Source organism: Quercus suber, unplaced genomic scaffold (genome assembly GCF_002906115.3).
Source record: "Quercus suber isolate HL8 unplaced genomic scaffold, Cork oak 2.0 scaffold_257, whole genome shotgun sequence".
Lineage (NCBI taxonomy): Eukaryota > Viridiplantae > Streptophyta > Magnoliopsida > Fagales > Fagaceae > Quercus > Quercus suber.
In genome coordinates, this window is record NW_027069713.1 from 491,393 (window position 1) to 505,287 (window position 13,895).

The 13,895-nt window shown below is 33.9% G+C and overlaps 3 protein-coding genes across 4 annotated transcripts; 2 read left to right on the forward strand and 1 right to left on the reverse strand.

Annotated features, from left to right (window-relative positions):
- The first annotated feature begins 904 nt into the window (after positions 1-904).
- LOC112035411 (pentatricopeptide repeat-containing protein At3g29290) lies at positions 905-6,488 on the forward strand. Of its 2 annotated transcripts, XM_065781114.1 has the most exons (4): positions 905-1,147; positions 1,897-1,986; positions 3,789-5,438; positions 5,923-6,488. In XM_065781114.1, exons 3-4 carry the CDS (start codon positions 3,798-3,800, stop codon positions 6,148-6,150), a joined length of 1,869 nt encoding a protein of 622 aa, XP_065637186.1. In that variant the 5' UTR covers positions 905-1,147; positions 1,897-1,986; positions 3,789-3,797; the 3' UTR covers positions 6,151-6,488. The 2 variants fall into 2 exon arrangements, with proteins under 2 accessions (XP_065637186.1, XP_065637187.1); XM_065781115.1 differs by lacking the exons at positions 905-1,147; positions 1,897-1,986 and having other exon boundaries at positions 4,178-4,352; positions 4,448-5,438.
- Positions 6,489-7,020: 532 nt separating this feature from the next.
- Positions 7,021-7,793, reverse strand: LOC112035206 (biogenesis of lysosome-related organelles complex 1 subunit 2). The gene is made up of 2 exons (XM_024068037.2): positions 7,492-7,793; positions 7,021-7,400 (listed from the first exon to the last, which is right to left on the reverse strand). The coding sequence occupies exons 1-2, from the start codon at positions 7,585-7,587 to the stop codon at positions 7,119-7,121; spliced, it is 378 nt and encodes a 125-aa protein (XP_023923805.1). The 5' UTR covers positions 7,588-7,793; the 3' UTR covers positions 7,021-7,118.
- Positions 7,794-10,212: 2,419 nt separating this feature from the next.
- Positions 10,213-13,699, forward strand: LOC112035385 (ras-related protein RABC1). Its single transcript, XM_065781116.1, has 6 exons — positions 10,213-10,653; positions 11,085-11,087; positions 11,539-11,666; positions 11,913-12,034; positions 12,296-12,424; positions 13,377-13,699. Exons 1-6 carry the CDS (start codon positions 10,499-10,501, stop codon positions 13,488-13,490), a joined length of 651 nt encoding a protein of 216 aa, XP_065637188.1. The 5' UTR covers positions 10,213-10,498; the 3' UTR covers positions 13,491-13,699.
- The last annotated feature ends 196 nt before the right edge of the window (positions 13,700-13,895 follow it).

Sequence of the window (13,895 nt, forward strand, 5' to 3'; positions counted from 1 at the left end):
CCAACCCAATTATGCCTACCCCAAACCCACCCATTTAACACCCCTAATCATAGCCATAAAATTGGAACACACCTATCATTGCTATTTGTCCAAACATCTTATACTCCAAAAAATTATAAATAGAAACCATAAGTTGCCATTTAATTTTCATTGTTTTTGATAATTCTTAATTCTTATGTCAAGAGTCTAATAAATCAATTGATTTGCACATCCAAATGTTTTTAATGTATATATCTTCTGTTCAAATCCCCTAACCATCAATTATTGAAATATATATATATATATATATATATATGAGTTGGGTTCAAGTTACATCCGGTATAACTCTAAGCAATGTTATACCACCTACTAACTTGTTATTGAATTAATATTTTGAAAATCCAACTATTAAATTACATATTCTATATGTTGTTAACATGCATGCTAATTTTCATATCAATCGAATGCTATTTACCATTTAATCCATAAATTCATCTTTTATGGATTATTTTAAACTACAAAAATTTGAATTTTAACTATTAATTGATAACATAGATATTAATTTTTGATTACTTTGAAATTTTGCAAACATAAAAAATATACAAAGATAATGCAATCTAACGGTAGATTTGTTAATATTCGCATCCAATTAAAAAATATTAAGTGGTGTAATATTGCTTAGAGTTACACCATGTGTAACTTGATCCTAGCCCTATATATATATATATATATAGAGAGAGAGAGAGAGAGAGAGAGAGAGAGAGAATCCTACTAAAAATAAGAGAGGAAAACCAAAGCTAAATTGTGGAAGCATGAATAGGAGTTTAAAGTATCCGTCACTCAATTGAGCTACAATGTTTCTTATTTAGATTAAAAAAAGAAAAAGAAAAAAAAAGAAGGTCTCTACATGACCATAATGGATAATATGAAACGTACTATCGGGCCTTTAACTCTGTTTATTAGGGCTACGAGGCTGTTGAGACTTGAGAGCGTCAAAGAGTTGTGAACTAAGCAAACGAGCTCCGAAGTTGGGCCCAAAAAATAACCTTACGAGGTTCATAAAAATCGTTGTTAGTTATTCGGTTTCTCTCTTTCAAACCACACCCTTTCCATCAACCCCAAGCCTTCACCTCGCCCAAAGCAACCTAACTTCAACTTCTTGCAGCAAGTAACATTCTTTTTTCTCTCTCTCCTTTAGTTCTTGTCTTCCTCAATGCTTATGGGTGTGTCATGTGTGTTACTGCTTTATTTGCACATAAAATGCAAGAATTTCTATAGGCTTGGCAGTAGGTGTCTGTTTAAAGTTAGTTCAAATGTTGATTTTTATCGCATGGAAGGTGTTTGTGAAATTGTCTCTTACAAGCTTTGAAACTAATTGGGTGTATTTATGAAGTTGGTCCAGATGGTTTCATTAATTTTAACTATCAGTTTGTTTGTATGTTAAAATTTTGAAAGCTATATTGATATGCTTTCTAGTGTAAATGAGTGTTCATTGAGAATCAAACTGTACTGATTGTTTTGACTCATTTCATCACAGGTTCCCTTTGAAGTAATTGAAAAAAGGACGTCATTTTTCTAGTTAAAAAAAGAATTTTTTTTCTTAATTGTTTGCTACATTCTGAGTTCATAATAAATTCTTTTATCTTTAGGTTGACATACAACCATTTGCAATATCCAAATAGGGTGTAGAAGTTGAGCATATTTGACTAAACACAAGTATAAGACAATATGAAAACACATTAAATCATTTGGTAATAGGTCATAGATCCTTGGTTAACTGTTATTGATCGTATTTTCTTTTTCACTACATTTTCAAGTATGATGAATTTTAATCTATGTTTCTTTTTTATTTCTAATGTGTGTGTGTGTGTGTGTGTAATTTGCTGTTTAACTTTCATTGTTTTTGTTACTTTGTAGAGGTTGGACCTTGTTGAAATGGAAAGTGCCCAACTACCCAACTGATGTAATGTGGGCTCAATCCAAAAACCAACCCTTCCAAAATTTGGGGTAAGTTTGCCTATCAAACGCCTCTCCCATACCTTGCAAAAGGCTATGTTTGGTTTCTGCTCTTTGAAATATTTTAAGAACACTCTTTGTAATATTGGTTTCTGCTTTGTCCAGATAACTTTTGGCCATGCTTCTATTTAATTTGTTCTAATGTTGTTTGTGTTTGGTACTTTGGTTTACTTAGTTTCCATGTAGTTTGAGAGTTATTGTAGTTTCCATAACCCAGCTGATAAACAGAATAAATATAGATACTTGGTTTTATAGGAAATTCCTGGAGGTAATCCGTACTTGTGCAAATAATGGTTGTTTTCTCTTGCTTGAAGTTCCATTTTGGGTGAAGATTATAGATCAACTCATTTGTTAGCATTTTATTTAGCATAAAGAAACATATGATCATTTTATTCAAATCTCAGAACACAAACATGCTTGTGATACTGGATTTCCCTTCTACATAATAGTTGCATAATTTGGTCTAAGATTTCTATTCAACATGAGAGACACCACAGTGAGGTCAAGTTGTAGCTTGCCACAATAGGTTCTTTTAAAAGGAAAAAACCTATTCAATGCTACTAAAGTAATGCAAATCACTTTTCCGAATAGTACTAAACTTTAGCTCGATCGTGTCATACATGTGCTATAAGACATGCAATTCACACTTGAGTAGTTCACATTATATGTTGGACACAAAATGACATAGATTTAACATTTTGTGAGCCCAGTATTATTTTTTAATAAACATATAGATAAAGCCAGCCAATTGAATGAAGCTGTCTGAGTTTACCAAATGACCATTGTTAAATTATCGATTGTTCCAAAAGCTTAAGCTCCTAGGAAATGGTGAATTTAATCACTTAACCAAAATTCTAACACTCCCCCTCACTTGTGGGCCTAAAATTCGCCTAAAATAAGTTGAGGCCCAACAAGTAGGAACTTAACATTTTAAATGGGAGGTAGAGTAAAGTCAGGGATCGAATTCAAGATCTCCTGCTCTGATACCATGTTAAATTACCGATTGTCCCAAAAACATAAGCTTTTAAGAAATGGTGAATTTAATCATTTAATCATAATTCTAACAACCATGTTGCAATTGCACACCAATTAAGAGATGAAGGTGAACCTTTAAGAGATCGAGATTCTAGTCCTAGCATAGAAGCACAAAATCGTAAGAAACAACTTACTACTTGATGTCTTCATAGAATATCAATAAATAGCAAGTAATACTCAAGTTTCATAACATCATTTTATTACTTCAACTTATGAATGGATGTATCTGCTATGTTCCGTTGCATTAAGAAAGTCCATATCTCCTACTACTAAGTTCATGCTTTGCAGCTTTTTTGTATCTAATGCAACTATAAATATCTTCTTTTAATGGGATGTATACTTTTCATATATGTGAACATAGTCAAATGATAGATATGGATATTGGAAAAAAAAAAAAAAAAAACCCCCCCCCCCCCCCCCCCCCCCCCGCGGCAAAAAAAGAAAAAGAAATAAAAGAGGAATTGCCCATAGATAAAATTGCAATAATATTCACAAGCATTATCATGAGCCGGAGTGGGCTAGGCCTCTACCTCCCAAAATTTATCTACAACTTAATGAAATATTCTTCTAATTTATGTGTTGTGGATTGTGAGCCAGCACTTAGAATATAGGAATTTTATTGGGACAGGATAATATATTTTTCGTTTCTTGAGGGCTTGAGTTATCCTTAACTTATGCTTTAAAAGGTTAGCTGTTATCTCAAGTAGCTTCTCTTGGTTAAAGAGTCTCCATTTAATACCATTGTTTTCCTTTTTCAGGGCCCAGTTATGCGTGAAATGCTGAGGAATTTGAATTCTGCTATGGTTTTATCAAATTGTTTTTCTTGCCAATATTACCCATATATTCCAACTAGCTACTTCTGTAAAATCCACAATCGGCATTTTCATTGTTGTATATATGTTAATTCAGCTATAAATTCAAATAGTCGGTGTGTCATAATGCCTGGTCTGGGCATAATTTCCATGTGGCAACCAAAGATGCCAAATATCAGTTTGTTGAGGGTGGATAAATCACGCATTGTTGTGAACATGGTTGCAAGTGTTGATGTTGGTGTGGATTGTGAAAAGGAGGAAGAAAACAAATTGATTGAAGGAGATGAGGGATTTGGAGAATATTCTGTTGAGCAGATTTGGCCTCCTTGGGGAAATGTCGCAAATCACAAGGATTTGGATATTGAACCTAGTCCTACTCCTGTTAGCCAGACTGAGTCAAAATTTCCAAACAGGATGACGATTGCGAATGAAAGTAGGGTACATTTTCTAGAGGAAACAAATGAAGAGTTGTTATCAGAGCGACTTTTGGTGCTTAGCAGAACCAATAAGGTTAGAAGTGCATTGGAATTATTTAGGTCCATGGAATTATCAGGTCTTTGTCCTAGTTTACATGCCTGTAACTCTCTTTTATCATGCCTTTTTAGGAATGGGCAGCCTGATGATGGGTTGAGAGTCTTTGAGTTTTTGAAGACAAAGAAGATAACTACAGGTCACACTTATAGCTTAGTACTTAAAGCAGTTGCGAATTCTCAGGGTAGCGATACTGCCCTTGAAATGCTTATGGAAATGCTTGGGGAATGTGAAGTGAAGAAGGATTTTGATGCAATTGCATATAACACTATGATAACAGTATGCGGTAAAGTTAACAATGGTATTGAAACTGAGAGGATCTGGAGAAGTATGAAGGCAAATGGCTGCTGTCCAACACGAGTTACTTATTGCCTATTAATTAGCAATTTTGTTCATTGCAGTCAAAATGAGCTGGCTCTTGATGCTTACAGTGAGATGGTTCAGAACGGATTTGAAGCAGGGAATGATACAAAGCAAGCTATAATTAGTGTGTGCACAAAGGAGGGAAAGTGGAGTTTGGCACTTAGTGTCTTTCAAGATATGTTGAAGGGTGGCTTGAAGCCAAACCTAATTGCTTGTAATGCATTGATTAACTCTCTTGCGAAAGCTGGGGAGGTCAAACTAGCATTTGAGGTTTTTGATATCACAACATCTTTGGGTCATTCACCAGATGCATACACATGGAATGCTCTACTTGGTGCTCTATATAATGCAGATCGACATGATGATGTTCTTCAGCTCTTTGACAGCATTAAGAAAGATCAAGGCTCTCAATTGAATTTACATTTGTACAACACTGCTTTAATGTCTTGCTCAAAGCTTGGTTCATGGGATAGAGCGCTGCAACTTTTGTGGCAAATGGAAGCTTTTGGGCTCTCAATTCCAACTACATCATATAATCTTGTCATTAGTGCTTGTGAGATTGCAAGGAAGCCAAAAGTTGCATTGCAAGTGTATGAGCACATGGTTCACCAAAAATGCAATCCAGACACATTTACTCATCTGTCATTGTTAAGAGCTTGCATATGGGGATCCCTTTGGGATGAAGTGGAGGAAATCCTAAATGTAAGTTTTATTTTGTTGACATGTTTTGGTCATTTAACTTTATCTCAGTTGAATTCAATTTGTTGTAATAAGGAATTAACAAACAAATATGGGAGGTGAAAATATTTTCTCTTTTCAAAATTTTATATCAACCACAAATTTTACATTGCTGAATTGTCCAAAATGCAGTCACTTCTTCTCTCCCCTTCCCCCCCCACCCCCCCCCCCCCTCTTTTCTTTTTTCACTCTAATGTCCATTTGAAGAGAGCTTGTGTCGTAAATGATTTTGTTGAGTGGTGCCTCTTCAGCGCAATTATTAAAGTCACACACATTACGTTGCATTTATTGTGCTAAATGGTCATCCTTGTGGGTTATAAACCTGTGAATTTTTTGTTAATGCTACTGCATTTATACTTTGTTTGGACCTTTGATTTTTTTTTTTTGGTTGAGAAATGGACCTTTGAAACTGAGTGTGCTGGCGTACTGATTTTTGTTTCCTTTGCAGTGGGCTGCACCAAATGTATCTCTTTATAATGCTGTCATTCAAGGAATGTACTTAAGGGGCAAGATTGATTCTGCAAAGAATCTGTACACCAAAATGCGTGAGCATGGTCTTCAACCAGATGGTAAAACACGTGCTATGATGCTTCAAAACTTGTCAAAAAATTCAGCTAGACATAGAAGGAGTTGGTCTCTTGGTTACAGAGGACGTCATCGACAAAAGATGAAATGAGAAAAAGAGATTACTTTCCCTCAAAAAAAGAGATTACCTACATATAAGTTGGGCTAACTACATTGTTATTATATAGATTGATAAGATGTATAAGTTGAATGTATATCAGAGCAACAATACAGGCCTAACTTTGCGCTCTGTAATTATTTTCTGTTCTGTCTCTTCTCTGTTTCCCTCTTAGGTTTTTTATTTTATTTTTTATTTTTTTTAATTTAAAATGAAAGTAGAAATTATCCCATAGTATTGTGATACAAATGTGTGATATCATGGAAGTTTGTTGTTTTGAAGACATGGATTTCTTTTTAAATGCTTCATAAATAAAATTTTAGCTTAAGTTTCATGGTTCAAGTACATTCAAATTTCATTGCCATTATCAAATTTAGTGCCAGATAAAATTAAAGGAACTTCCAATTGGGCCCCCTAAGTATGGGTTGGTGGGTGAGAATGGGGATTCAAATCTTCTTGGTGCAGATTTCTCATAAACACCACTTATTTTGACTTGTGTTTTTGCTAACTCTACAAAAACAAATATAGATGTCCCGTATGTGTAGAATTGATCAAATGTGAGAAGAGCACTTTATAAGACTGTCTCGTGAAATTCTTTCCAACTATATGATTGTCGGCTGGATCATAAGGTCACAGGCCATTTGAATCAGAGTTATTATTATCATACTCTCTTTATTACACATTTACCATACACACACTATCATACGGGGCTAAAATCTTGTTTGCTTAAAATGGTGAAATCATGACACTGTTTCACAAATTTTAATTGAAATCGAGTTATTTTACAAAAAAAAAATTCAAAAAGAATGTGTTCGCAGTGTGCAATATAAGTGTGTAACAAGATTTTTCGTTTTGAATCATTAATATCGCATCTAATTTAATACATTAATAAATCAATAGAAAGTAACATTAAAAAACAAAGATTGGAGTAATAAAATAGACCCAACAACAAGTGTAGAAAATTAGGAAGTGGGATGTGGAGGATGAGGATGAGGGTAAACAGAAAGAAGTTTGGATTCTAAAAGGGAAACATGCTTATCGAGCATTGACACAACAGCTTCAAACTCAGTCACTTGTTGCTCTATTGCATCAATCTGCTGCACATATTGGTCGAAGTTACCACCCTTTGACTTCAACTGCTCCACGAATACCCTCAGCCCAGATGCCACGTCACCCATCCCTTTGTATTCTTCACCCACTCTCTCATTCATTTTCTCCAACACTTCTAGCTCGTTATTCGTCCCCTTAATTAATTCAAAATCATAACCCAAAATTACATAAATCCCAGAAATTTTATTGAATGAAAGAGTAATTAGAGAGAGAAAGAGAGAGTACTTGGAGCTGGGATTTGATCATGGTGGAGACGCTGGTGAAGAGATCGTTGAGTGAGTCGGCGAGTTGGTCATGAACAGCCTCATCATTCTGGGCCATGAGGCGTCGTTGTGTTTGAGTGGTTTTGTGGGGGATGAGGGAAATGTGGAGAGGGATGAAGATTGAAGAGAAGCGAACCTTGATGTCGATGATTGTTTGTTGTTTGGAGTTTGGAGAGGATTACTGTTGGAAAAATGAAATGAACAGCCAAAGTGGACGAGGGAGAAAACCTGAATGGGTCTTCTTACTTTGTTGGCTAGCCAATAATGAGCAACACAATTACCAACCATTTATTTACTTATTATTATCTTGAATCAATGGAGTATAATTGGCTCACTATTTTTTTTTTTCATCTTTTATTTTTTAGAATCATAATTGGGTCCTATTTATTTTGGAAACTTTAAAAAAATTTATTGGAAATTTCGGAAGACACTAATTGAGTTATAAATCTCTTAATAATGTTAATACTATATATATTTTTTTAGTAGAAATTACTATTACACGAGAGGAAGGGATTCCACGATATTGTACTCTTGAAGGATTAAATAAGTACGCGTTTATTTATTATTATAATTGGATCACTATATAATCTGACCCGAATAAATGAGTGAATTTTTACTCAATTATAAGGGGTCAGTTTGAATGAATAAATGAATTTGGATAGTTATGAGTTAAAATGGTGGAGGACTGATAGATTTTTAAGATCGTAATAAAACAAGTATAAATTTTAAATAATATATATATATATATTTATTTATTTATATATAAGTAAGTATGTATGTACATTCATTTTCTCCAACACTTCTAGCTCGTTATTCGTCCCCTTAATTAATTCAAAATCATAACCCAAAATTACATAAATCCCAGAAATTTTATTGAATGAAAGAGTAATTAGAGAGAGAGAGAGAGAGAGAGAGTACTTGGAGCTGGGATTTGATCATGGTGGAGACGCTGGTGAAGAGATCGTTGAGTGAGTCGGCGAGTTGGTCTTGAACAGCCTCATCCTTCTGGGCCATGAGGGTGTCGTTCTGTTTGAGTGGTTTTGTGGGGGATGAGGGAAATGTGGAGAGGGATGAAGATTGAAGAGAAGCGAACCTTGATGTCGATGATTGTTTGTCGTTTGGAGTTTGGGGAGGATTACTGTTGGAAAAATGAAATGAACAGCCAAAGTGTACAAGGGAGAAAACCTGAATGGGTCTTCTTTACTTTGTTGGCTAGCCAATAATGAGAACACAATTCCCAACCATTTATTTACTTATTATTATCTTGAATCAATGGAGTATAATTGGCTCGCTATTTTTTTTTTTCCTCTTTTCTTTTTGAGAATCATAATTGGATCCTATTTATTTTGGAAACTTTAAAAAAATTTATTGGAAATTTCGAAAGACGCTGATTGAGTTATAAATTTCTTAACAATGTTCCCATAAAAAAAAAAAAAAATTCTTAACAATGTTACTATAAATATTACTCCTATTTTAGTATAAATTACTATTACACGGGAGGAAGAAATTCCCTAATATTGTACTCTCAAATTACTTAGATAAACGCGCATTTATTTATTATTATAATTGGATGACTATATATTTTGACCTGAATAAATGAGTGAATTTTTACTCAATTATAAGGGCCAGTTTGAATGAATAAATGAATTTGGATAGTTATGAGTTAAAATGGTGGAGGACCGATAGATTTTTAAGGTGGTAATAAAACATGTATAAATTTTAAATAATATATATATATATATATATATATGTATGTATGCATTTATGTATGTATGATTGAATTGACCAAACAGTTGTAACAAGTTTTTTTTTTTTATAGTATTTTTTGTTGAATAATACTTTATCAAAAATTGTATGCCATTATAGAAATAGTTAAAGGTATTTGACAAAAGCCAATATTAATGGAGGGTTAGTGAGAGAGGCACAGCGGTTGTGGAGGGAGGCTTGATCCTTAGATTGGTGGTAGGAGAGAGAGAGAGAGATGTTATGAAAAAACTAAAATTCACATATATATATATATATATAATTATTTTTCCTTTTTAATATAACTGATTTAGTTGAGCTCGTTACAAATGAATAACCTAGCCCTTGTTTAGTTCATGAGTGAGGTAGGCACCCGTAGTCCTAATAAACATGAGTAAGTGTACTAGGTTAGGTTGGAAAATTATCAACCCAACTTATCACGTGTAAAAATTAATCCAATCCAACCCATATGTAATGATTTGAGTGGGTTATGCTTATATCATGCCTTATAACAAAGTGGGCTTTCATCAACTATATAAAATTTTTTTAAAATAAATTATTATAATATTATAATTAGCATAAATTATACTACATATTGCTAAATTCATTAAAAAACTAATTATAAAAAAGTAATAAAAGAAATTCAAATTTATGGTTAGTCAAATGGATTGGAAAAAACTGTCAATCCAAAGCTATGTCTGCTTATTTCAACCCAACTCACAAAAAAAACCAAATTGAGAAGTTGGGTCTTGGGTCTAGTCCGTTTGGTGGATTTAGTGCATCCCCTAAATAAGTAAATACTGATCCGATGGGGTCCCAAAAAAAAAAAAGAACCCCCAAGAAACAATGGTGCAGACGCACAGCAGTGGATAAAGACTCAATAAAAAAGCAATGAATCGGTGGGAAAAAAAAAAAAAAAAGAGAGGGAGTAGGAGAGGAAAAGAAGACTTTAGTAGCTTCAAGTAGAAGTAGATCTTTCTGCTTTCTTTTATACTGTTTTCTTCTCTCTCTCTCTCTCTGCAATCTTTTTACTTTCCCTACACTACACTACACCCACCACCATTAAATAAATATCCTCAGATGATCTGAGTCAGATCCAATACTGTTTATTCCTTTCTCTTTTCCCTATCAACAATTACTTCTCAAAATTCTTTGTTTTCTTTTTTCTTTTTGATGGTGGTGGTGATTGGTTGAGTAGATATTTATATATTATTATTATTATAAGAATGGATACGGCGTCGTCTTCTTCAAATTCGACTATGGCGGAGTTCGATTACCTGTTCAAGTTGTTGCTGATTGGAGACTCTGGAGTTGGGAAAAGCACGCTCCTCTTGAGTTTCACTTCCAATACCTTCGAGGATCTCTCTCCTACCATCGGTCTGCTTATCATTTCCCCCATCTACTCCTTTTTTTTTTTTAATTATTATTAAAAAATTTATATATGTTTTTTTTTTTATGAATTATTGGTTTAGTAAGTAAAAACGTTAATAACTGGCATTGATTTATTAATGAAATTTCTGTTTAAGTTTCCGAGGTATGTTTAAATTTTCAATGCACAATACAATTGAATTTGTGATCTGTAGTCCTTGATCTTGGAAATATTGGGCAGTCATTTTTTATGGTTCTGTAAAATAATGATCTAGTTTTAAAGATCCCAATCATGTGAATGATTTAAGAGTTTGGTGGGCGTGTACGTTGTGATTGACTTACAGTTCTGCAGCAAGAAAGAGTGAAATAAAAAGATGTTGGAGAGTCGCTTGAGATGGTTGGTCATGCTTAGAGGAGAGCGATTAACACACCAGTGAGAAAGAGTGAGTTGATTCAAGTTGAGGGAATGGAAAAAAAAATTTGGTTTACTGAGAAAGGACATGTTAATTTACGAAATAACGAGAGTATGACTTTCTATATAAAAGATTAGCGGAAAAGAATACATATAGCGACCCTAACTAATTTTTTGTTGCTTCTGCTGTTGTTGAACTTCTGCAGTAATGGTTCCTATAGTAGAGTAGATCACACCTTTCAAAGAGACTGAAATGAACAATATTAATTAATTTAAGAATTTTGCATTTTCTACATATATGAGAAGTTTCAACTAAAAGAATTATGATATAAGTGGGTCATGAATCCAATATCTTCTGGTCTTAGTACTAAATAACCCTTATACATGCTTTCTTTGTAAGGACAGGATATTNATGCTTTCTTGGTAAGGACAGGATATTATTATCATATCTTGTTCCCATGCTTTTTTTCCCAAGTTCACATGAAGTTATGAAAAGAATTGTTGGGGCGTTGTTTCTGACATAATTTTTCTATTTTTGTATCATGAAGCTGGACAAGAAAGATTTAGAACACTGACTAGCTCATATTACAGAGGAGCTCAAGGGATAATAATGGGTATGTTGATTTACCTCCTTTATTCCTCTCAGTTATATTTTCTCTCTTTGTTCGGTTAATAAGAAATTCCTGCTATGTTGTCACTTGGGAATCAATGAATCTGAAAGATCGTGTTTGATGTTATAGAATCTGCTTCTGCAGATTGACTTGTATCCTTAAGAATGATCAATGTTGTATGAGTTTTGAAAATTTTCTCCTTCATTGGTTCTTAGCTATTGCTAAAGCTAACAAATCTTTCTGTTGTAGTGTATGATGTAACACGGCGAGAAACTTTCACAAATCTATCTGATATATGGGCTAAGGAGATTGACTTGTACTCAACAAATCAAGATTGCATCAAGATGCTTGTTGGCAACAAAGTTGATAAGGTATGTCTTTATTCTTTAATGAACTTGCTCTTATAACTATTTTGACTCTTGAGAGCATCCTTTTCTTGATAAACTAGTACTTTTATTGTGATCATATTATTATACTTAGTTATTTTCAACTTTGCCTTGTCTTGTGAGCTTACAACTTTGCCTTGTCTTATGAGCTTATTAGTTGTAGGATTCTTGGGATGTCATGTTCTTTCAAGTTTCAATTACTTAAATCAAATGTGTCATGCATATTGAAGTTACCTTTCTTTTCAGGAAAGTGAAAGGGTTGTTAGCAAAAAAGAGGGCATTGACTTTGCTAGAGAATATGGATGCCTATATTTGGAGTGTAGTGCAAAAACTCGAGTCAATGTGGAGCAATGCTTTGAGGAGCTTGTGTTAAAGGTATGCAAAATACTAAAATCCTTTTGCTCTACATTGTTTTTACATTTTTATCAAATGCACTTCCAGTTGTGATTACTAGGATGGTTACCAGTTCATTATGGATTTGGATCCAGGTCGAAAACTTAATCCCATACTTTTATGAAACTTGGAAATGACTATAGGTGTTATAATAATTTTTTAATATACTTTGTTTACATCCAGATGCTGTTTAATAATAAAACAACTTCTAATAGTAGCAGTGTCACCTTGGACCCATGCTTATTCCCATGTGATGCCTGGTCAGCATAGCTCTTGGGGTAGATATTATTTTCTGATTTTTTTAGTTTTACACAGCACTTGACATCAATAATTCTCTAAGCCTCCTATACATCAGCCTTTAGAAGTGGTGCGAGGACTACACAGAAGCAAAATGCACCATCTAGTTTAAGTTCATGATTAGATAAGTAATAAGGTTCTAACTTCTAAGGGCTTCGAGGAAGCATATAAAGAACATTTTTCTTTAAAGGCATAGCATGGCACATTTGGGGACATGTTTTTTGTTACGATGTCTAAGCGAAAAGAGTATTGGTTCAAAAGACATTTGTTTAAGATGGCTTAGCATGTCAACAAATAACGAAAAGTGATTTGTACACATGTCATAACATTGGCATGTTTAATAGTTGGGCATAGTGACAATAAATTTTGCTTTTTTGTTTATTTTTTCAAGTGTACTGCTAAAAGTCTTGAACCTTCAGTGCCCAGGTGCTCTGCTGACACCATTTTTAATTTGCATATATGTATAAATAAATATAAGGTGGTGAAAGAGATAATTCTTAACTAAAAGTGGTTGTATAATGTATGAAAAAGAATATATTCACTGGTTAGTTTGTTTTATTACGTCAATATTTTCTTGAACTTGACAAATAATCCATGACTTGTGTTGATGATGTGATGGTATCATGTTGATTTGCAGATTTTGGATACACCCAGTCTCTTGGCTGAGGGCTCAGCTGGAGTGAAAAAGAACATCTTCAAAGAGATACCCCCACAATCTGATGCATCAACCAGTGGATGTTGCTCTTGGTGATTGTACTCAATTGTGTTTCTCTCACACACTCCCAATTAGCATTTCATTTACTTCTCTAGTTTGATATAAATTGTTCACATGTTAATCCAATTTGGTGGAAAACTGTATATGAAGTTCAAATCGTAATGTTTGATGTGATTGTCTTCCCTTTTGAAGTTCTAATGTACCCCGTCTCCCATTCAAAGCAACAAGTGCATATTTAGTCCTTTTGCAGATGCTTTAATCAGCCATTTGCTCTGATTTAATTCTTCAAAATCCGAGCTATGTCCCCAGTTCCGCTTTAGGGAAGATGATGTTTCCATTCGCCGTTATGGGCTGCTGTTATGGCTCTATCATTGTGTTGGACCTGATATAACTATTAAACAACAGCAACAAGCCAACAAACTGGGCTTTGTGTTAAAATCA